The sequence below is a fragment of the Triplophysa dalaica genome, chromosome 9 (assembly GCF_015846415.1).
Source record: "Triplophysa dalaica isolate WHDGS20190420 chromosome 9, ASM1584641v1, whole genome shotgun sequence".
In the NCBI taxonomy this organism is placed as follows: Eukaryota; Metazoa; Chordata; class Actinopteri; order Cypriniformes; family Nemacheilidae; genus Triplophysa; species Triplophysa dalaica.
Genome location: NC_079550.1, coordinates 21,795,156 through 21,819,338, shown reverse-complemented (window position 1 = coordinate 21,819,338; position 24,183 = coordinate 21,795,156). Strand labels below are relative to the sequence as shown.

Sequence of the window (24,183 nt, the reverse complement as noted above, 5' to 3'; positions counted from 1 at the left end):
GCCAGGGTCTCAGTTTACATGAATATGTAGTGTAAACTATTAATATGAATTGTTTCGTTTTTTCGCAAACTAATTGTTTCACATCACAAGACATTTATTAATTTTTTTATTAATTTTTTTTTTTGGTTGCTTTACAAAGCTTGGAAGAGCCAGGATATTATTTAAGATAACTTATTCTCAGGTGAACCGTTCCTTTAAGAACTATACAATCTGTGTGCCGCAGTTGTTTTACAGTAAATGACCTACAGCACAGTTCTTAAAAGTGTTCGCAGAGATGTGCTGAGGTGACAGCTCTATGATAGACAGATGAAAAACACTGAAATATTAATGAATTTTCGCTCAGGTCACTCAGGTGTGGAAAAGACAATGCTGGAATTTGGGTCAGTTTTTTTCTGGGCCAACGTGGACTAGCATTTTATTTTACATAGCAGTCATCAACTTCAACCAGTAAATGGCCCAGAGGTTTAGTTAAATGTAAATAACAGAAATAGTGATGTAACTTACATTGAACATTAAAGGGATCGAAATTATTTACTCACCTTCCAGTTGTTCCAAATCTGTATCAATTGTTTTGTTCTGATGAACACAGAGAAAGATATTTGGAAGAATGCTTGTAACCAGACAGATTTCCCCCCCATTGATTCACATAGTAGGTGGAACAAAAAAAACCTGATAAAGTAATTTTCCTACTATGTGAGTCAATGGTGGAAACTCCGGTTATAAACATTCTTCCAAATATCTCTCTATGTTCATCAGAACAAAGGAATATATACAGATTTAGAACAACTCGAATGTGAGTAAATGATGACAGAATTGTCTTTTTTTAAGGGCTGCGCTCAAAGCCCAAAATATCGATAAATATTACTGTGATTTTTTTACGATAATGTAAAGCCATTCTAACTCGGTTTCCTCTGTGCTGCAGTATTCCGGGAGCCGTACACAGTTCGCGTGGCTGATCAGAGAGTCATGCGAGGGAATACGGCGGTCTTCAAGTGCATTATCCCGGCCTCAGTAGAGGACTACGTCAGTGTTGTATCATGGGAAAAAGACACAGTCTCACTTGTCTCAGGTAGGGCTCAGATGTCTAACAAATGTTGACGATACTTTGTGCAAGTTGGCAGAAAAGTTCACTATCTGGATGTGATGGACGGTTACTCCAGTAAAGTGTGCATGGAAACCACAAGCTTTTGGTGTGCTTGGGTAAAGATTTTCAAAAGAAAATGGCTGGAAGTAAGGGATGCCTAATAATTTAATAAACTTACATTGAACTTTGCATTGAACTTTGTCACTAAGTCTGGCACTGCCTCCAAATGGGTGCTTCTCTTAATATTTTGTATAATCTCTTTAAAGGCAGACATACTCTGCCAGATTCGTTTCTATCTCAAGTTAATGCGTGGCTTCTGCTTCAGGTAGACAAAAAGTGTCCTGCTTCTAATGTAAAGTTAGCACAAATAAATTCACACAGTGACGGAGAGCCATAATGGCTGAAATAAACTACAAGACTTTTAAAATCTGAACAAGACATCTCACACTTGCAGACTTTCTGATAGTTTCAGATAGAATCACACTTACTCTCAAAATCTGCAAACTGGCACAATACTTTCTACAACAAGTCCAGACTGAAAATCTGGGCAAAATCTGAGCAAAAGTCTTGTAGTGTATACGGTACACCTTGCATCAGCAAAGAATCTGACCATGACAGACGGCCACACCTTGCTCTGATGCTTTTACTGAGCTTTGAAAAATCCATTCTCTCACCAATCAATGTACATCACCAGTTATTTCCTCTGACGACATCTCTATGGTAACCGTCCAGTCATAATTGGCTAGCTGTGAGATATGGGGTACTATGCATGATGTTCTTCATACTTGTGTCTATGTCTCCTCCTTTATGTAAGAATTAGCGTCTGAATAGTCTTATTTCGACAGATACATTTTGATGTGGTCACGGCACATGCCAATATCGGACCGTGTGCGAAATGTCAGAAGCATTAGACCTATCTTACGCTCATCCCTCCCTACATATTTAATGACGAAGGACCTCAAAAGCACGCCTGAATGCTTACTGGCTCAAACTGAAGACTTGCTGTGGGCTTTATGAAATATACAATGAGATTTCTGTGCAGTTTACGTCTTATTCTCTTTTTTTGCACCAGGTTTTGGTGAGTTTTTGTTGTATGTTTCTATGGTCAATGAAGAAAAAATGACCTTCAAGAGCCCTAATCATTTTGTGAAGGTTATGATGGTTGGTCAACCTTAACATGTGTTTCAAACCATCCAAAAAATGAGATCTTATTGCAAAATCGAAATGTTTGGATGGCTTTGCTGTGGCTTTCGGTAATTTCTCTCTTTGTTGCTCATCTGGTCTAAGTTGATATATGTTGTTATGTTGTCAGTCAACATGTAATCTTTAAATCTTTATTATTAGATGTTTCTACACAAAACTATCCTTCAAAATGTAAGAACTTTCTCCATTTTGGAAACCGCGGCAGGAAAATACTGTTCACTTATACGGTACCCAAATTTTGGCATTGTTTTAGACAAAGAATGTAATGAAGTCTTAAATTCAATGTGATTTAATATGAAAAATTGAAATAATACCAAGCATTTTGTGTAATTGCAATGCAAAATTGTGATCTATAGAAATACATTTGAACTGAATGGATTTGATATCAGTAAAATTTTGTAGAAAATTGACAAATAGATTTTTCTTGGTATAAGCTCAAAACGAACAAAATTGAAGGAGGTTTTTGCCATATACAAGTAAACATAGAAAAACAAAGTCTACATATTCTGTTTCAAAGTAAATGTTGTCTTTTTGTATATTTAGATTTGTTACAGGGACAAAATACATATTACTGTAAAGGTCTTTGCACATATAGTCTGAAATGTTCGTATGCGTTTTTTCGTATTTGGCATGCGTTTGTACCGTTTCTCAGAATTGTCAAAACACCTTTCAAAATCCTTGCCACGGATGCGGAAAACGCAGGAAATCATTTTTTTTTACCAATGAACATATCGGAGCCAGTGTGTCAATATGTTTGACACAACGTGAGGTCGTATTTATTATTTAACGTGCAGAAATTTCGAATGCAAATTTCAGATTCTATGTGCAATGGGCTTAAGACAACGATCAGATACCAAATTTTCACCAGTCAGTTCTTGCCCGATATTTTCTTATTACTGTAAATGTCTTGTTTCTATTTCAAATATGTGACATTATAAGAGTTAAATAAGAGTTTTACCAAAGCATTTTACTGTTCACTAAAACCATAAGCCTCCACCACTCCAAATGTGCTTAACGTCTTTTGAGCCATCTGAGTCATTGGTCCCAGCAGCCTTTTTCACGCCATTTCCCTGATTTTGGGCTGCAGATGTGTAATTGGATGTTTCTTCAATTATGAGCACTTACGGCCCTTTCACACTCACAAGTTTATTTAATTTGACATTATCCTACGGCGTACATGCATCACAACAGGACTTTCGCACTTGTTTATCTCCGAACGAATGGAGAATCGCCACATCTCAAATTATTAATAATTCTGTGGTGAAAATGTTGCATTTACTGTATATATGTTGAAATCATACCGTTATATTTCAGTGAAACCCTGTTTAACTTGACCACAAATGCACACAAAGTGTCACTGGAATTGAACTTTCTAAGAATTCTGAACCTTTATTTGTCCTGTTTCCAAAGTGACCTTCATATGATAATCATTGTATCATTAATAAATCTTTTTAATATTTCAGTAAAACTGCTTGTACCTTTTGGAGTCAACCAAAAAGTACAAGTCGTTTTGACTTTAAAATCACTAACATTAGGCTAAATATTTGTTTGAGACGGCCAGTTGCACGTAAGACTATAAAATTGATGTTCTTCGTCATGACAACTGTTAGGATCAAAACCCCTTAGCAATCGTTTCTGTAAAAATGGCAGATCAGGAATTACTGACATATGGATCTTTTGTCCCTCGTCCAAATCCGTGTTGAAAGTGGACACGCGACCCTATAATTCTCCCTGACGCTAGAGATTGTCCCGCAAATCACAGAGAAGATGAAATGCATGATTACAGAGCGGGACTCGTCTTAATTAATGAACTGTGATTGAAAATATAATTACAATATGAATTACCTCTCAAAATAAAAACTGCTCCCTAGTCATTTGAAGCGAGGGCCTGTTTTAAATGTGAATGAACGGGGACTAATGATACTCTAACTTACCATTAACCTGTCATGCATTTTAAAACGGACCTTTCTGCGTGCGCTTTCAAATGCATGGCCGCGCATCCGTCCCCTCCTGCCTTTTGATATACAATTGACAGCTCTAATAAAGAGATGAAAGGCAACGCAGGTGAAAGGGCCACGTGTGTGTGTGTTTGTGAGCGTGTCTTCTTTGAACGTTCCGGGCACGGAACAGGTCCTAATGCACCTTGTGTGCATTTCAGTGGCTTGGCTGCTGAATATTGATGCTGGAAAGGGAAAAGGACGCTTTTCTTTTGTCTCCTGGTCAATGAACGGGCCTTTTGTCTGTTTGCTCACCCATTTGATCTAGTTTTAGATACGATCAGGCATGTGGATGCTACAGACATGAAATCAAAATTGTCTATTTAATTCAATAATACGCGTGTTCTGGTGTATATGACGATGAATACATCACATTATAATGATAACTGTAACAATAACTAACTGTAACTATATTTGTGTCCACACCATTTATATGATAAATATAAGGTTATGTTTATTTTAAAGGGGTCATATGACGTGAATATGTGTTTTTCTTTGGTGGGTCATTAGTTGCCCATGCATGTATTAGACATGTGAAATTGCAAAAATGAAAGTGTACCTCTCAGTACAATTGCTTAGGATCCTAATGTGTCAAATATGGTAAGAGGTGTTACATTTCCGTCACACGTTTGCAGTATTCGACCAATCACTAAGCACACCTCGCTTTTCAGGGCCATGAGCTTTGTAAAAAAATCTGCAAATAGGAGATACAAACATGCACGACATGTGGAAAATACGACGTTTTTTTACTTCAAATCGTATATACACATTACATTACATGTAAAACAAACGATAATATTCGTTTAACCCGTGTCCTATGACCCCTTTAAGTCTGCGCGCTGCAGTGTTCCCAAAGACTAAAATGAATGTAGATGACCTGCTCATCTACATTCCGCTTTCCGACCACTACAGGTTTTAATTCAGACATGAAACCTGAGTTGCGATCACCAATAGTCGTGTGTTATCCGCCAGAAACTGTTTGACAATATGTTTTATTGTTCATCAGCCGAATTTTTTTTCTGAAAGTTATTCCAAGAAAATTGTTCTCTTTACCTTTATCGTTTATCGAACAATTTTATAACCTTTTTTTTACAATATTTAAAAACTTTTTTATCCTTATAATGTGAACATCCCTTTACAGCTTTTGGTTACACTTTATTTTGAGTGTCTTGTGTTACAGTGTATGTATAAATCGAAGTACTGAGTAATAATATTTAACAACATGTACTTACTGTGGGTGTGGTTTGGGGTTAATCACATGAAATATGCTAAATTGACACTAAATACTATAGTAAATGCATGTAATATGTGTAAGGAGGGCACTGTAAAATAAGGTATTACCCTTTGTTTCAATCTGGCTATTTGAATAGGTTGATCAGAAAGCGAGAGCTCAGTAACCCGCTTGTTGCTTTTGTGTTAAACTTCGGTCGCTGTGTCATTTTTCACCGTGCTTTGCCTGTGGCTTCTCTCATTACATTTTGCTTCATAGCTGGAAAAGTGTCTCTCTTATGGCTGACATTCACTGACATTTGTCAAACCATTAAGCTCAATTCACTTTCCCTCCCAGCACAGTTAGAGGGAGAATCTCAACCACATGCACATTACTTATTTAATGGTGCGATTCTAATGGGACTTTGCTGTAAATATTGAAGGTTTACATTTAAAAATGCATCAGCGCTGTAAGTGGATCTTTCGGGATGGCTGATGATCATTTTGGCCACAGCAATATACCAAATGAAAAACGTTCAAACGTTTGAGATTTTATTGGTCAGGAACTGTTTGCATAGTTAAAAGAGTGCAATAGTTTTTTTACATCTGAGCAATTCCAGCGTGACTCTCAAAGAATTAAAATGTTACGATTATATTGAACCATCTTTTTATAGTTTACTGAACCCTTGTTGATAGTCTAAACATCAAAAAATGTCAGTCTTGAAAAAAATATATATTTTAAAAAAGGGAAATAAACGTGTGACAAAAAAGGACGTGTTTTTTGGGAGACGATAAACTTTGTAGGATTTCTGTAAAATAAAATGACCAATCCTGAAGCAATAATACCCAATGAATGAAGAAGGGATGTCTCTTTATAGAAGATAAAATAATTACTTTATATTAATTTTCATGTGTCCATTTATGAGGAATATGTAGCGTTATGGATGTGACAATCCTGAAAATGGCACTTATCTGACTATGAAAAATCATGCACTAAAAATAAAACGAATGCTTTACAAATTTGAAGAGAGATTTCACATGGATATTTGAATCTGATGTATTATTTTTAATAACTTTAATAACGTTTGTTTAAAGGTCAAGCCCTAAACTCCATAAATAGCAAGAGTGATGCTTGCTTAACTATATTCATATGAACATAGTTATATGGATGTAACAATATTATCGATATGTCAATATTATGGTGGTCACATGACAGTTTGAAACGAAAGGTCAACCGGGCCTAACATAGAGAATGTAAGAAAAAATTATAGATGTGACCTTCGGCATTTTATTTTATAAAAGGGATTTTAGGTCATTTGACCCATCTCATACTATAACTCATACCTCTGAGCAACGAGTTATGATTAGAGAATAAAGAAAAGAGGATGCCTAGGTATTACCATAGAGCGAGATTTTGATCATGATACATCCCTATTATATCAACGTCAGAGATTGAAACGTGTGGTCCAAAATAAAATGCGTAATATTGTTGCATTGAGCCGTAGACCATATAGACAATATCAAGAGCCGAGGGGCGGTCAGACATGTTGAAAAGCCAGCGCCATGTTTGAGTGAGTGAGACTGGACCTGCTGCGAGCCTACAGATGCATTCTCATAAGAACAAACCCACACACCTTTCTTCTCTCCCAAACCTGCAGATTAAGTTGGTGATGGTGAAGTGTCAAGCTCCCAGGCTGAAGCTAGAGGAGAGAGATAAATGTAGTCTCTCTCTCTCTCTCTCTCTCTCTCTCTCGCTCTGTCTTTTCTCTTTGTGTGTACAGCATGTTCTATGCAGTGTGCGGTGTGAATGTCTCTTCTCTCTCCTGAATGAAAGGAACGTCCTGCTTTAATCCTCCTCACGCCATTCCTCGCTGGATAACAAGTCCCATTTATTTTATAACCTCACAGCTTGATAAAATGCCTGTGATTTATAATTGTAGATATGTTGGACGAATGAACAGTGAACCTACATGCTTTGTCATAGATTAAGCGTGTCATTGCTGCGTAGAAATAAACTAGCATAGGGGAAATGCAAAAATAATGTTTCTTTCCAATTACGTTTGATTACTTTTATGCTTTGCTTATACCATAAAAATGATCTTAAGATAAACAGGCATCGAAAACATCAAAAAATAATAGAGAGCTTTAGAGGGATTCGGAGCACACAATGCCAAACATGACATTAATAATGCATTGGGTGTTTTGGGGATCTTGTTTAATGCAACACAATTATTTTTGCCAATTTTATTTCATAATTGTAGTGTGTAAAAATCTTGACGCTTGCAATAAACATTTACATTTACATTAAGTCATTTATTGCTTTTATCCAAAGTGTCATATAGGAGCAATTATACAGTAGGTGCCAATACAAAGTTAATGATTTCAACAAAAGCTGAACCACTACCTGTTGAGAGAAAGAGACGTTTTTTTTCGTCTGGTTAGATTTACATTTTCACTGTATTTTATGTGCTCTGCGGCTGGAAATCTAACCTCAACAATGTTGGTTTGGTATATAAAAAAGGCACAAAGGTGTTTCTGTTTTGGTTATTCGGCCAAAGTCAAAAACACCATGTTTCATTGCCGGATGTTTAGAGCATAAAAACATGTTTAGTTAAAATCATAAAGGGAAAGAAGTACTAACATTTGATGTAAAATCTAGGTACTGCATGCTGAACGCACTCAAATATAAACTTCATTACACCAATGTTATGAATGAAAGTCTTAATTAGTTAATGCAACAGATGAACTCCGATTCTTTGAGTTTATTCAACCTGTTAAGGTTTATGCCATACAATATTATATATCAAGAAGATGTGCATGTCAGAAAAAGGCTATTTTTTAACCATATGAAATATTTTTTCGTGACATATCTAGTGAGGTTGAAAAATACTAGGACTGTCAAAAGATTAATCGTGAATAAAAGTTTGTGTTTACATAATATATGTCAGTGTGGTGTGCATATTAATTTTGTATTTGTGAACACATACACATAAATATATATATTTAAGAAAAATATAAAATATGACAATCGATAAACTTTTATTTAGAATTTCAATTGTTGGTAAACATAAATGAATACATTTAAATATTTCCTAAACATATAGACAAGTATGTGTATGTTTCATTTTTCTAAGTACAAAATTAATATGCATAGTACACCGATATATATATAATGTAAACAAAAACCTTTATTCTGGATGCGATTAATCACGATGAATCGTTTGACAGCCCTAAAAAATACACACTTTAATTGTTTCGCTATTTTAAATAAAACATCTACATGATTAATATTAAACAAACATATGAACACAAATTATGAACTGTTTTGTTTAAAATATTTGATAAATAATGCTTGCAGTGTATGTACAGTATACAGTATATGTTTGTACATGTGTATGTATATGTATATATACAGTTTATATAGTAAGTTTTGGTAAAACATAATCACCATCTCTACAGCATCACACCCATAACTGCTGGCAGACTAGATTCAAGACCAAGTTTTATCAAAAGTACACAAAGGAAAAATCTGTATTCTAATATGTGGTGTCATTCTTTTTTTTATTTATTCATCATCATTATGATGTGGACTGTGGTATCATGCTTTAAAAGTGATGTGCTACAGCATATGCCATTACAGACACCTGCTTTCATCACACAAACAGATAGAGAGAAAGAGAGAGAAGGAAAAAAGGATATAGTGTAGAGGGGGAAAAGGACCAGAAAAATCAATAGCTATGTACATTAATCACACGGCTGCCACTGAGAATTATGGGAGCATAAGCTGAAGGATGCATTTGTGCATTTGCAGCATGAGTGCTGGTGAACGTTTAGGGAATACAGAGAGAGAGAGAGAGAGAGAGAGAGAGAGAGAGAGAGAGGGGTATTGGTTTTCTGATGTCTCCTTTAAGGGTGTGGTGGATATGAAAATGGTCGGGTGGCTGGATGTTTACGTGAACAGTGGACGTCACTCTCCTTTCATCTCCCACATACGCAGAACAACGAGTGATGTCAAGAGAATCTAAGCTAGAAAGAGAGATGAAAGGTGAAGCACGTCATGTGTTTATTTATTTTCTCTCATCAAGCAGAGGCGACGACAAGTAAAATATTTGTAGCATTTTTCTCACCCAAAAGTGTAAACGGATGTAAACGTGCTTTACGTCAGAAATGAATTCATTGTAAAATCCTGAAAGTTAAAAAATAACAATTTGCATGAGATTTTGAAGCTTCATGTTTTGCTGCAGTAACAGACAGTTTTGTATAAACTGCCAGATCAACTTTTACAGTAAAATCAAAGTAACTGGAAAAAATATACTATCAAAAAAGACCCAAAGTGACCAGATATGTTGTTGGTATTGTGTATATTGGTAATATTGGTGTAGGATAATGCACACACCACTTTAACTCATCCTGACCAGCCTAATATACTTCTGCATTCATGCATTCGGCAGACATGTTTGTCCAAAGCGACATATATTTTCGAGCCCATCAATTTTGCACTGTTGACCCAATGGCAGTTCTTCTGCATTTCTTTATTTTTTTATATTATATATTTGCATGTGTGTGTGTTTGGATAGACCCTGAAGTGCACAACAGCGTCATAAAACAAAATATTTTTTTTATTGAAATATTTACGAATCCATTGAGGTTAACTGGGAGGTTAATGGGATGCATGAGTTGGTTTATTTAATAAGAAACAAGAACAATTCAACATCTTTTATCACATATATTTAAAGACAATTAAAGGCAATTTAATGACAAGCTTAGTTGTACATCCCTTTTCACAATACACAACGTTTCAAAGCAGTGAACGACTAAACTGTAACAAGTCCCATCTGTACATTATTTAAAACAATACATCTGCCATTAAAATCGTCTCTTCCCATTCATTGATTTGAATAAAGCCGTGCAAATGTGTCTAGATTCAAAAGGGATTTACAGTTTACAAATTTTACAGCAATAAAAAAAGTGCATCTGAACTTATATGTTTGTGCATCATCTAGTGAGAAGAACTTTGGAAGAAATTGTAGAAACTAGAAGGTTGTGTTTAAAGTGTGTATATGATGATGATATTGTATGTTTTAGTGTCTATCCAAATCTACGAAAGCATACTTGTCACACACTAAAACCTGAGCATATGAATGAGATCACGGAGCATTAAACCCTCTTACAGCGCGGTTAGCGATAAATAAGTGCAATATGGTAGCGATTAGGCTGTTTAGGATGAGTATGATTACCGAATGGTCTGCCTAGGCCGCCGGGGACCGAGCGAGACTTAATCTTTAATAAGCGCTGATGGCTTTGTTAGCATCTGATGCTATGCAGCCGTTTGGCTCGGCTCCCCAGAACGGGGCCTTCCCCGAGCTTATGGATTACGGCACGCTGACACACTGGACCGCGGCCAGGGCATAAAATGGCAGCGCTCCAAATGGCAGATTAGTAATAAGTGTGGCGCGAGCTAATTACGGGCGGAACAACCAATTAATTTCAGTTTATAAACGCCTGTAGATTTGGCCAGGTTTCTACCCCAGGTGCCCTCGAACGGGGTCTGTCTCCCCCGCGGCGAGAGGAGGCCGGCGGCAGGTGTTTTGGGCTGTGTTTGAGGTCTTCCATATGTTCAGATGTAAAGGTGCGTTTAGTGGCTCTGAGAGATAGAGTGATGCTTCAATCGCATCTTTGAACAGACGTTCAGAAAGCACGGCGTTCAAAAAGCCACTCGGAAGAACAAAGCGATCACGGACAAAGGAGTTGTTTGTGCTGAATGTCGCTGCCATATCTCGCGGATGTGGTGGTAGTTTGTTTATGATTTATTTTTGTATCGTGGAGATCAAAGCTTTGTCAGAGCCAATCAAAGGAACATTTACACCTTCTTCATTGTCAAATTTAAGGTGTACAGAGTGTCTGTTGTGTTATGTAGAGTTATATGTTATTTCTCCATTTAAAACAGCAGACACATTGACACTTGCCAAAAATTCTTAATGAGTAAATTTACTAAAGTCAATTTTAGTATGTTATAGTAAAGTAGAAATACTAGCAGAAATCTTTGTCCAGCCAATAATGTTCATGTGTTCGCTCTTTTGATTATCTCTCTATGTGAAGAGTGTACATTATTATAGTTGATGTAAATTCACGCACACACGCGCATAATTATGTATATATACTGTATATATAAAGAGATTTTTTTTTCCAATTAATATCAATCGAACTGCAGTTGGGAACTGCAGCTTTCCTGTAGCTCAGTGGTAAGAGAACAACGCAAGGTTGTGGGTTTGATCCCAGGGGATTGCAAACACCTATGTAAAATGTATAGGATAAAGCAATGTAAGTCGCTTTGGATAAAAGCGTCTGCCAAATGCCTAAATGTAAATGTAAATGTAATGGTTTGTTTTGACTTAAGCCATAATAACACAATAAATACAGTTAACTAACAATAAAATGCCACTATAATAACTAACACTATAAAACATGATAACATAATAATAAACATGATTTATGATTTTTTTAAATAAGTTATCTCATTTTGAAACCAAACTCTTCATACGTATATAAAGTTTTAATGCAAAGTACAATCTGTTTTCTGTGATCCTTTCATCCTCTTTCTTAATTACCATGGTAACCATCAAGCCGAAAGACTTTGTCCTTTGATATTACAGAAGTAAAGCTCTCTAATACCGTAGTAGTTTAGTACACAGTATGGTGTTACATGTTTACCAAATCTCTTACTAAAATGGTACTAATATGGTGCTCCTGGGTCTTTTAAACGTGGGTGCGATTAATATTCATTCAGTCATATTAAATAACATTTTTATAGAAAACAACAACAAGCTGCCAAAAAAATAGATAATCTGCCACACAAACCCCTATTTAATATTGTACTAATAACCTATAATACAATATTGGCATAAAAGTATCGTAACTAGTACAATATGCTGTATTACTACAAATATAAAATAACTTTTTTTCGGGACAAAATATCACATCATGAGATGGCAGAGTGACCTTTGACTCCTTATGCTTTGCCTCCCTTTCAACGTCATGGGTGTCATGCCAGCCAATCACATGCCTTCTGAAGCTTATCGCCCGAATCCAGCTGTGCTTTCTGTTTTTCAGCGAGAGAAAGAGAGATCCAGTCACTGCATTAGCGGTAAAAGGCTCTGTAGATGCTGTTGGGAATTTGATATGTTTACGTCGTATTTAAATGATCGGTTATCGTACCCCGCATGCTCGAGAGCGAGGGGGAACACTCCTGCGTCTGCGAAACGGAAGACGGAGAGAGAAAAAATGTGGAATCGATTTTCCTGTTACTTTCTGCTGTACTTGTGTTGCCATGGCAACATGGTCAGGTTTCACCATCCTCCCAGGGCAAATGTAATTGTTGTCTGTTTCTCAAAGCTAGAGTCAACATTCAGTATCTCACACTCTCACGGCGCATCAAAATCACACATATTGTACATTAAACAAGCCACGTACTGAGTATTAATGGTGAGACTTTCGATATTTCACGCTTTATCGGTGCCCATTACGATTCTCCTGTTTTCGCTTTGATGTAATTGTTTGTGATTCAATGTAAATCTGTTGAATAATGGTATAAGACGTCAATTTTTTCACATCAATAATTTACTTGTATGTTGTCTTGATGTCCATGATAATATTTATGTATTCACACCAAATACTGATTTTATACGTTTATACTAGATTTTATCTTGTCTGTTACTTAAAAACATTGATGTGAGTTTAGGTGTAAACATTGATTAGATGTAAATTAGTTTGCATATACAAAATAAGTCAAATAAGCTTTTCCTGATATAAAAGATGAGTAACAATTTACATTAAGGTGCCCTTTATGAATCATTTATAAATGTGTTCATTAATGATTGTTAACTCATTTATAAATGCATTACAACTGCATGAATAATAAGCGGGATTCTATCGAAATACCTGCCAAATAGTGAGCAAGTACAAGAAAACAACACAACACCCCAAAGTGTCCCGTCTGACAGCCTATATTGCAAACAACATAAAGAAAATAATGAATCTGTTTTCGAGTCAAATAAATATTGAATAAATCTATTTAATAAGCATTTATAACATGCGAGTTGAAAATGTCTGGCTATTTTGCAGGTATTTCGTTAGAATCCCTCTTTATAGTTATAACTGCTTCATAATGCATTTGTAAATGACTTATTAATTATTAATGAACACATTTATAAATGCTTTATAAAGGGTAGCTTAATGTAAAGTGTTAGCAAAAAATCTTCATCAAAATGATTTTATTAATGAGTAGTGGGGAGGACGAGATCTGTCTGTTTTCCTTCAGGAGTAATTTAATGAAACTGTAGCATGTCGACTGCTCGGGAGTAAACCAGCATCTGAAATAAACAGTTCTCTGGATGATGAGCGTGTCCCATATGGAGATGTCTCGTGATGATTCTGCCTCTGCACCTCCTTTTTCTGAATCACTAATTAATATTTATTCATCGGGGACATAAAAGCATCCCCACGGGTTTTATAGATGGCTGTTGATTCAATATAAATCATTTTTAGCTAAAGCTATCCTACAAGGACTTTACCTTGGGAAGGCTGATTTCTACGTTAACCTGATTGTCTTCTTTAAGATTTCAAGAAAATGTCATTTTATGTTGTTTTTTATTAAGCAGAACGGCCATACAGTAGAGTTATGAAATCTGATGGACATGCAATAACTGTCAACATTAATTTATGCACAATGAACAAATCCTACATTCTCAAAAATAATATGTCAATTATTATGCTATTTGACACATTGTGTGTCCTTTTGTGGTCAATAAATGCAACAGTTAACAGTTAAATTACTTTGGTTATTTACATCTAATAACTGGTTTTACAATGTAAGAACATGAAGAGAAAATCTACAAAGTATAAAAATCACTATCATCATGTGTGTTTACATCATTATGGACATCAACACAACATTCTGAAACAAAACATGTCGTCCCAAAAATAACATAGATGTGTTCTGTTAAGGACAAACACTCTGTGTGTTGGATCAGAAATATAGTTTTAACATTAACAAAGATACACAATAGATAAATGGTGCTTCATTAAACACAGGTAATACTTTAAAATAAATGAATGTTTGTTAACAATAAGTTAATGCATTAACTATAGGAGCATTAAGTCATATAAGTTATTTAATTATTAAAATCACTCAAAACATTAGTTAATGCACTATGAACTCACATGACTAATTGTTTGGACATATCATTAACACGGATTAAAACATGCAAACAAAATGATTTATAATTGTTAGTTCATGTCAGTTAATGTATTAAATAATAATGAATGCAACCACATTGTGAAGTGCCACCGTATTTCCTTCAAGTCTCGATAATGTTGTTCAAATTTCTATTCTAATAGCACTCAACACATGTGTTCTGGTATCTTTTTGTCATTTTTTCTCCAATGATTTAAAACCAGTTACCACTCACTGATGCATTTAAATGCTTAAAAACATAAAAATGGTAAGTGCAGAAAATTATAACTCTTGTCAAGTCACACTGTCAGCGTCCAAGTGTCCTCTTCTCTTCTTAGCTCGGTGCTGGTAGCTATTAGGGCTAATTCCTGATAATTGCCGGGTTATTAGGTCAAATCTATTGCAAACCAGTCTGCCTGCATGCTAATGTCACTTCCGCTTCTGTTCTGCATCTCCATTATCGTAACGGTGCAAAAGATTTGTTTTTGAAATGTAATTGTAAAAAAAAGGAATACAATATTTTGTCATTTTATCTCACACATGATTATTCAATATTATTATTATCATAGTTATTGTTATTATTTATATTAATATTAAAATTTGTATTCATATGAATATTATTATCATCATTATTATTGTTATTATTAATATTATCATCATCCTCATTGTTATTGTTATTGTTGTCATTATTGTTAGTAATAATATTAATAATAATAATGTGACTGTGAGATTGTAGCTATTCCATGCATTATTAAAACAGTGTTACCACTGCATCCATTTTACTACAGCACCCCTATAGCACATACATACTTTTGTAAAGTACTCTATTAAAACATGCAAAAGCAAACTTAACAAAAAAAGTATTTTGTAAATGCCTTGCAGACAGATTGTGAAGCGCATAACTAGTGATTCTTCTGAAGTGGGTGAAATCTATTTGCTTGTTGAAGCTGCTTGCATAATCCTTTAGTTCCAGTTGCCAGCTGTGAGCAAAGATATGGCACTGTGGGAATTTGGATGAATATCATTGAGAGGACAAAGAAATGAGTATGATAAGCATGCGTGTGCGGACTCCTTTGCATAATCCTGCCTAATCCAGAATCTGAATCTTTAGAAAATATCACCAAAATATAAAACCCATCAATAGGTGCGTAGAGTAAAAAAAACTAAATATGAAGGATGAGAAAACGGCATAGTGGTTGTAGACACGGGCAATCCTTTGACCCACAATGATGATGGAGCAATTACAGGAGCAATAAAATCAGGAATGATACATGCATAGAGGAACGTTTCATTGCTCAGTGTTTGTGCTTTCCTAACTCGGGTGATTAATGGGTTGCAGGGTTTCATTTCAACCCAGATATCTCTCCAAAACATCTTGGATTATTTTCTTCTGACATTTTAATATGAAAGTATTAAAGTAGCAAGTGGCATAAAATTAAGTTTGAGCTTTTAAATTATTTTTGTATTGCAGACATACAATGTGTGTAGTAAAATTTGGATCAAAATATGATAAGTGGTCTGAAAATCAGACTTGTTTTGACACACTGTTGTTATAAAAGACACGTGACATTACTGAATATGTTTTGTTTACCAACATACAATATCATATTGGAGTGAGCTTTTCTTATCTTAGACAACAACCGAGTAACCACTTGTCAACACTCATACTGGCAGTGTGTTATGCATAGGCAAACATCATTGCATCATTGGGGAAAGTAACGATGTAGTTACGACTGTCGGAGTTCAATCTTTCGAACAAAGTTAGTTCAGCAATCTACAGTAGTTGATGACACCTAACAGGTGATGGAGTTACGACATATACTATTAAAAACGTTCAGATCGCATTAATGTCTAATTTTTGCTGTAAATAACACATTACAAATAATAAATAATACATTACATTTATCTGCAACTTTTGCTATCCTTTTTTGTTATCTATTGTTTTATTTCACAATATTTAATTCATTCATAAGTTTCATCCTATGTCAGTCTGCCCAGGGATTCCCAAGGGTCCTAGTGCACAAATATATGTGCACTTTTAAAATAACAGTGCTTGTATTTTCTAAGATACAGTTTGTAGAAATCGCTGCTAGAGGGCGCGCGATCAAAACCACAACAATCGCATAGTTTGATGACGCTGTGTAGAAGTGTGGAATGATGGGATATGTTGTCTTCAAATACACCGCTGATGGTACTGCTGATACGTCAATCAGACGGGAACGAGAAATCATGTTAGTGGAAGAGGAAAAGTAATAAAGTTTAATAAACTTTGCATTTGATGAAACCATTTCATTTCATTATAATGAATTAGACCCGAGTAATGTAGGGTTTAATACTAAATTGTTAGTCATGAATACTGTAATTGTCCAATTCGATGGTGTGATAACACTACGCAGTTTTAAGTGTTCAAATCAATCACAGTAAAAGTTATTTTGAACGGACAGCAGATTCTTACAAACTCTACCTTTAACAAACGAAAAGTTGTCAAATAAAATGTATATTTCGGATGATGGATCTAGAATGCACTGCATGTTGCTTGGTTAGTTTGCACAAAGGCATGATGCATGGAAGTCTATGTGTCACAATAAAAAGGAACTATGCTTCTAACAACTCTTCTAGACCTGTATTTCTTACTTTGCGATGTTGCTCGCGATAGATTGTTGGAACGATTGTTTCGGCAAACGCTTAAATCATGGAGCTATGATGGGACGACGGAACTTGCGACCATCGCTGGCTGATGTTGATTTTGGGAAACACAACCCTGTTTGGTCAAACTGACCCAGTTTGTTGTGATTGGTCTTTTGCTTAGAGCGTGTGTTGGAGATGCCCCGCCCATTACAGATGGTATATTTTCATTACCCTATCCATGTTCCAGAGGGCAGGGTTCATGTAAATTTTGGAAGTTTGTGATGTCACTAAGCCGGGAAGAGGCTTCTTGCAGTCTTATAAAGCGATTTTCTTGCTAAAGTTAAAAAAGTGAAATTCCCCGAGCCCATCCCTTTAATGTGTTATTCGTGATATTTCTTTGCTTTGGACGGGATCTTATGTTTACATTTTTCATAAAACACTGAATCATTTGAAAGTGTCTTAGTAACACTTGGAAGGGAGGGTCTTACATTTCATGTTATGATTGGTCGCTGTAAGATTAGAACACCCCTCCATTTCTTTCCTTTACATCTCATGCTCAGAAGACCATAAGCCTTGATTCTGTGAAACTACAGATCGGATTTTTCTACATCATATTACACCTTCATTATAGACGGAGAGAATACATGTAGTTTAGATTTATACCTTTTGCAGATATTTCTCCTCTGTCATTTTTTCCCCAGTCTCTTCCGTCCCCTGCACAATATTAACATTTAATTGAAAAAGTAATGGAGGAATAATGTAAAAATGGCGAAGGAAGACAATCCATCGTGAAATATTTATCTGGGCGTTGAAAGAAAATGGCCCAAATAGAGACACGGGCTAAAGGGGGAAATGCTAGGAAACACGATGTGCGTTGAGAGAGAAAGAGAGAGCGATGTGGAGATGTGTCTTGTAAGCTGCTCACTCCAGGGCTGAGGCGCATAATCAATGGAGAGAAGTGTGTGCTGTAACCTCTGTGTTTGAGCGGTCTCGCTGAGACCCATCCTATTTTTACAGGGAGGGCAGGTCTGTTGCTATGCTCCAGCTGAGCAGGACTACTGCAGTGAACAGGCCACTCTCCATCACCGGCGCTGCGTCTGTGCCGACCATCCTCAGCATTCAGCCCCTTGTGTTGTGTTCTGACACATAAGACAGAAAATGACATTTTTCGAAGCTGTTAAATACCGATACTAAATACAGATCAACATGTAAATGTCATGTGAACAATGCATTGTGTATTCTGCAGTACATACTTTGCATACAATGCTGTAACAGTGTTTCAGAATATCATTCCATGGAAAAATGTCTAGTTTTAAAGTATTTAGTAAAGCAATTAGCACAACCATGGATTCTCGCACATGTCTGTATTTAGCATATCATATGCTTTATGTTTCGTACTTGATCGGTATGTTTGAAATTAAATTATAAATAAGTAATATAAGTAATAATAAGTAATATTATAAGTAATATTCAGACATAGGTGGTTTTATGCGCTCATGTTTAGTTTCTTACTATTGAGATATTATTTCAAGTTTTGTTGATAAAAAATCAGCTTGTGTCTGTCTGCATGTGTATACACAATGCCTGTCAAGACACAGATTCTGCATGCATGATTGATACACACTGTAAAGGGAAAGAAAATGTAAAGGAAAGATTTACATTATAATAAAGAAATAAAAATATTATAAAAAAGATATTATTACCATCTGATCTATACCATCCACGAAACGTATCTGTTCATTAAAATTAAATAAAATATTGACCTAAAATTATTGGAAAAACTTTAACTAAATGACAAATGTAAACGTTGCCTCAAAAATAAGTCTAAAGCACTAAAATAAGAATTAATTATTCTTGTATGTCAACATAACAAATCAACAAATAATTTATAAAATGACAAAAGCATATAGCAAAATTAACAAAAAATGATGATTGATTTAAGTGTATAAAAAACAAAAGCTAGTCCAAAATATTAATACTTTAATATAAATCTAAAACCAAAGCTATAATAGTTACGCCATTAAAAAAATCTGTAAAAATAGGGCACAATAAACTGTACTGTATTAATATTACAGGAAATTCCTTATTCATTGTTGTAGTTGTTTTACCTGTATTTTACATTTTACACTGCAATAAATTGCATACAAGCATTAATGGAAATGTCCGTAAAAAGTACTGGTAATTGTTGGTAAAAGTACTTGTAATTTTCTGCCAGTACTATATCTGTTTTATTGTCAGAGAGACAAAGGTACTTAAATAAAAAGTCTAATGAATTATGTATATACGGGGGGGTTTCATGGTTTCATCATGATGTCGTCATAAAATAATGTTCGACCATCAATTACGATGAAAATTCAGGTTTGTAATGTGTTTATTTTGTGTGTTTAAACATAGGAACTTACCATTTTTCACAATATTTTATCGAACCCCTGATATTTGCACTGCTAACCCGATATTCGACTATAGCTGCGTAAAGTGAACTCTTGTATCATTTGCACGCAGCCGCTAGAGGTGCTTATTAAATAAATGCACCTGTTGGGCGTATTTGAGGGAAGTGACGCTCACAACTTGATAAAATCGGGTTTTGTTATTATTTAAACTCAAATTAATTCAGTGAATATTTACTCAGGTCATTCTTTATCTGCGGTTTATAGTGACCATGACGTTGCAGCTAAATTGCTTTAAGATAAACTCTCACCATATGAGATCTCTATCTGGTTCTAGGACATGACACTCGTAAATAATGACAAAAATTGAATTTTTTTGTGAACTGTTCCTTTAAGGTATTGTAATCACCTTATGTGTTTTGTCTCAAGTTATTTTGGTGCAATGTAGTGTGCAGAGATATTTCATGAGCCTTTTATTGTACACAGTTTTTGTTATTTCGTTTTCTCTCCGTGTGGATTGCGGTCACACGTGCCATTTCGCCATGGCAATGTTACTCAGTCCCGGGCAAGGCTTTTGTCACGTCTGATAAGACTTAACCCCTCAGATGGTGGCGGGTTCATGTGTCACTCCTCCTCTCTGCGTCTCCTCCATCTCCTTCTCCACCCCTCCCTCTCCTCCGGTTATTTTCAGACATCGCAGTAGAAGAATATTTCCCCCTTCAAGATCTCCCGCCCACTCCCGTGGGTGCCGTTTCCCTGGAAACCATGTCAGAGTTGACTCGGGGACTGCAGATGGATTGCCCTTTATCAGGTTACACAATTGGCCCATTAAAGAGAGGCAGCCTGTTGCTCTTATGACGGGACCGACCAACCCGCATACACCCCGCCCCTGATGGATATAGCTACACGTCCACGTCTGGACGCTGGGCCGGACCAGGTCACAGTTTATGAGTTTGTTTATGTGTGGATTACACCTCTCTGGGGATTGCATTGTTGCGAAACCTGACCGGACTAATATCAAATGGAAAGAAACTTTGAAATAGCCATAGTGGAATCACCGATTGACGTTATATGGTCGCAATGCAATCGTGAATTCAAATGTAAAGTACAATCACCTTTCCGAATGTTTTTACCCCTTTTCTCATATAGAGAAGGATGGTTTGAGTTTTCAGTGGCGTCATCTCAAGAGTTGGTTGGTTCAACACAAAAAGCTCTTTGTTGAAAAGAAATCTGTATCAAAAGAATTATAAATGAAATTGTGGGTGGTCTGTTATTAAAGATGTTACGAATGGTTGTTGAGTTGGGGTTGGGTAGATAGTATCACATCGCATCTCGCCTGCTACGAAACTGTCCCTGCGTCCGAAATCGCCTACTTTCAATACTATATTGTTATTATAGTTCGGATTTTAGTTTAATTTAGTTCTAATAATATTTTAAATCAGATTCAATTTTTATTTTATTAAGTTAATTTTTAACAATTTTGCTGTATGCTATTGTCATTTTATAATTTATTTGTTGATTTTTTATGTTGCTAATACGATTTTTTTTAATTATTTTTTTTATTTTAATTTTAGTGCTCTAAACTTACATCATTTTATTTGATTTCAATGAACAGAAATGTTTTTAAAACGTAAAATTTATATTGTATCCGCCGAGTTTCGTGAGTGTGGATCCGATGGACACTTCTCTATCCCATGATGCCACAGGAGCTGAGTAACGGTGGGAAATCATTACAGCGCATGTCCATTTTAAATTTAAGTGCCAATAAATTAATTTCTCATTGCTGAATTATGTTTTCATACGGGTCTCCTGACCATAAAACATGGCGGCTGCAATATGTCCGAAATGTATTCATACTACTCATACTATATAAAATGTACTGTTTTAATGGTCGATAGGTAGGTACTTATTCAAATTCAGTAAGTACTGTCACAGTATGCGATTTCAGACGCAGGGCGTGTTAGCTAAAGATTACAAAATGAATCTTGTTTCTTCTTCTGCATGAGCAACCAATAATTAGTACCAGAGAAGAATTAAAATCCTTTCGAAATATTTTTATCAGTATTGGTATGCTGAGGCTGGCCATAACCTAATTCCTGGCGTTATCTTTGCTGACCTACTGGTCTAGTGGCTTGATTTACTTACTGAACGAAGCTTTATCAGATTAACGGAGATCAACGGGCTGGCAAGACAACTTCCTGCATTCAAGGAGGTCTAGAGGTCTAATGTGTAGCTTACGCACAAAAATATACATTGAAACTGATCATTGCTTATTATGGTTTATTTTGAGGGCTTCTGAAACTACTTTTACTACTGTTGAATTTGTTTCTATAAATATGACTATACAGCCATTTTCTTATCTGTAAAAAATTCATATTGTACACAAACATGTACTGTATCTGATTCTGTAGGGCAGAGGAGTTTTGCGGCTTCACAAAATTAAAAACTTAATATCTTAAATTTTGAAGATGAATTAAAACAAAAACACATTTGGTTATACAATGCTGGAACATCTATTTTAAGTTCTGTACTTATTTTCCTGATTGCATAAAATCGATGATACATTTCTATATTTGACAAACTGCCAAAAAATCGGTGGCCCCCCGGATGCATCTTGGGCCCCCCATCTTGTGCCCCACCTTGGCTGCAGGACTGAAATCCTGAAAAAATATATAAAAGACATGTACAAATGAACTCTTGTTTACAGTGTAAAGATGACGTCTTCATCACATGAACAACCACTGAAAAACTGCTCAGTGTGTTACAGTCTTTGTCCGTTATCGCATGTCCGCCTTTATTTAAATGATTAAGGGATCATCTTAAGGCATCAGGATATCTTTCGGAGCCTGATTTGCATCAATAAACAGCGGCAAGTGTGGCTTTTTAATGCCTAATTGGGATCTAATAAGTGGTGTATTATTGCGAGTGCCGGGGTTCAACCCTATTAGTTGCTTGGCTGCCCATAACATTTGCTTCCTCCCTTAGTACTTCAGTATCGCAGACATGATTGTGAATGAGATTTCGCTCTCTCTCCCTCTCTGTCTCTCTTTATCGCTTTATATTTGAAGTGCTAAAAATAGAGCCCCCCATTAGCCACATCGCCTGTTACAATGTGTCAGCAATCAGTATGGAAAGCACGCTGTGCAGAAATTATAATGGCCGCTTTTTTCATCTGCCTCGCTGTCTTTCTCTTTTTCTCCTTTGCACCCCACCCCCACCCACACGTTCGTGCTCCCGCCAGAGCTCTCAAAACCTCTTCCCCGGAGAAACGGTCGGGCCTAATTTATGGGTGAGGTGGGGAGAAGCTTTTATCTTTGAATTGCATCTGAACTCAATTCTCATATGATGTTTCTGTATGGCGCAAATAGGGTTGACGTCTGAAAGGTGATGCTAATTCCGCATCACTGCCATTGCTTCGATCATTTCTGTGCATTGTGCTGTGCCTTTTAGCTTAGACTTCTCTGTTCGGCCCAACCACGATAACAATATGGAGAACTATAGCTGTATTAGCGTACACATCAATGAAAGATAACGTTGTGTTTATTCTTTATATTCAATTGAGTCTGATTGTTCAACAGCTGGAGAAAAACCTGTCTGAAAGTGGTCCCAATTCTGATGTTTCGATTCGATTCCGATTCACAAGCTCTCGATTTGAGTCAATGATTATAGATTTAAAACAAATCCAATATAGATTTCTAAAACAGATCAGTCAATATCAAAAATGAAATGAAGAGCCACAAACCTGTATATTGAACTTTAAACACACTTTGGTATATTGAAACAGAACAGGACCGGGTTTCCCGGTAACGATGGAGAGTTATCTACGAGCCACTTTGCGAACTTTCGTCATCGTTTCACGAGCGTTTCCCAAAAATGCACTTAAGCAGTAGCAGTACTTTAAGTGATACTTACGAGTCGCTCTTCATTTGTCAGGTGCTGAAATGTCACCTTATACAATGGCTCGTTTTTGAAGTACGCGCTTGTTTTCGAAATTTTATGGACAAATATTTTCACCCGATGTACATGTGGTAGGTGAATATTGTTTAATGTTTTTTAACATATTTTTTGTGCAACATGTCATACTTTTTCTTGTTATACTTTATTCAACATGTTATACTTTATTAATGTATGTTCAGTCATTTATTTTTAATGGTACTTTATTTTTTATTAATTTAGTTTAGTAATTTAAAAGATTTAAACAAACAAACTAACTAAATAAATAAAAACATAATAAGTCGCATATAGGGGTGTTTAAGTTTAAGCGCTATTCTCCGGTTGTCCTGCAGGTGACCACATACATCTGTCTTCTTACGATGCACTTAGGGCTTTACGATTACTCCCAGTCGTAGATCTACGATGATTTTCAAATGCTACTTAAATTACGATGCTTTTTGGAAACAACCTGTAATATTATGATCACTCGTAGGATCGTTTTACAATCAA

The 24,183-nt window shown here is 35.8% G+C and overlaps 1 protein-coding gene across 1 annotated transcript in view; it reads left to right on the top strand.

The window, feature by feature from the left end:
- Positions 1-24,183, top strand: part of dscamb (Down syndrome cell adhesion molecule b) — a 109,208-nt gene that overhangs the window by 17,863 nt on the left and 67,162 nt on the right. Inside the window, exon 3 of the mRNA XM_056756345.1 lies at positions 923-1,069. Within this exon, the coding sequence (XP_056612323.1) occupies positions 923-1,069 (147 nt within the window). The remainder of the gene's footprint in view (positions 1-922; positions 1,070-24,183) is intronic.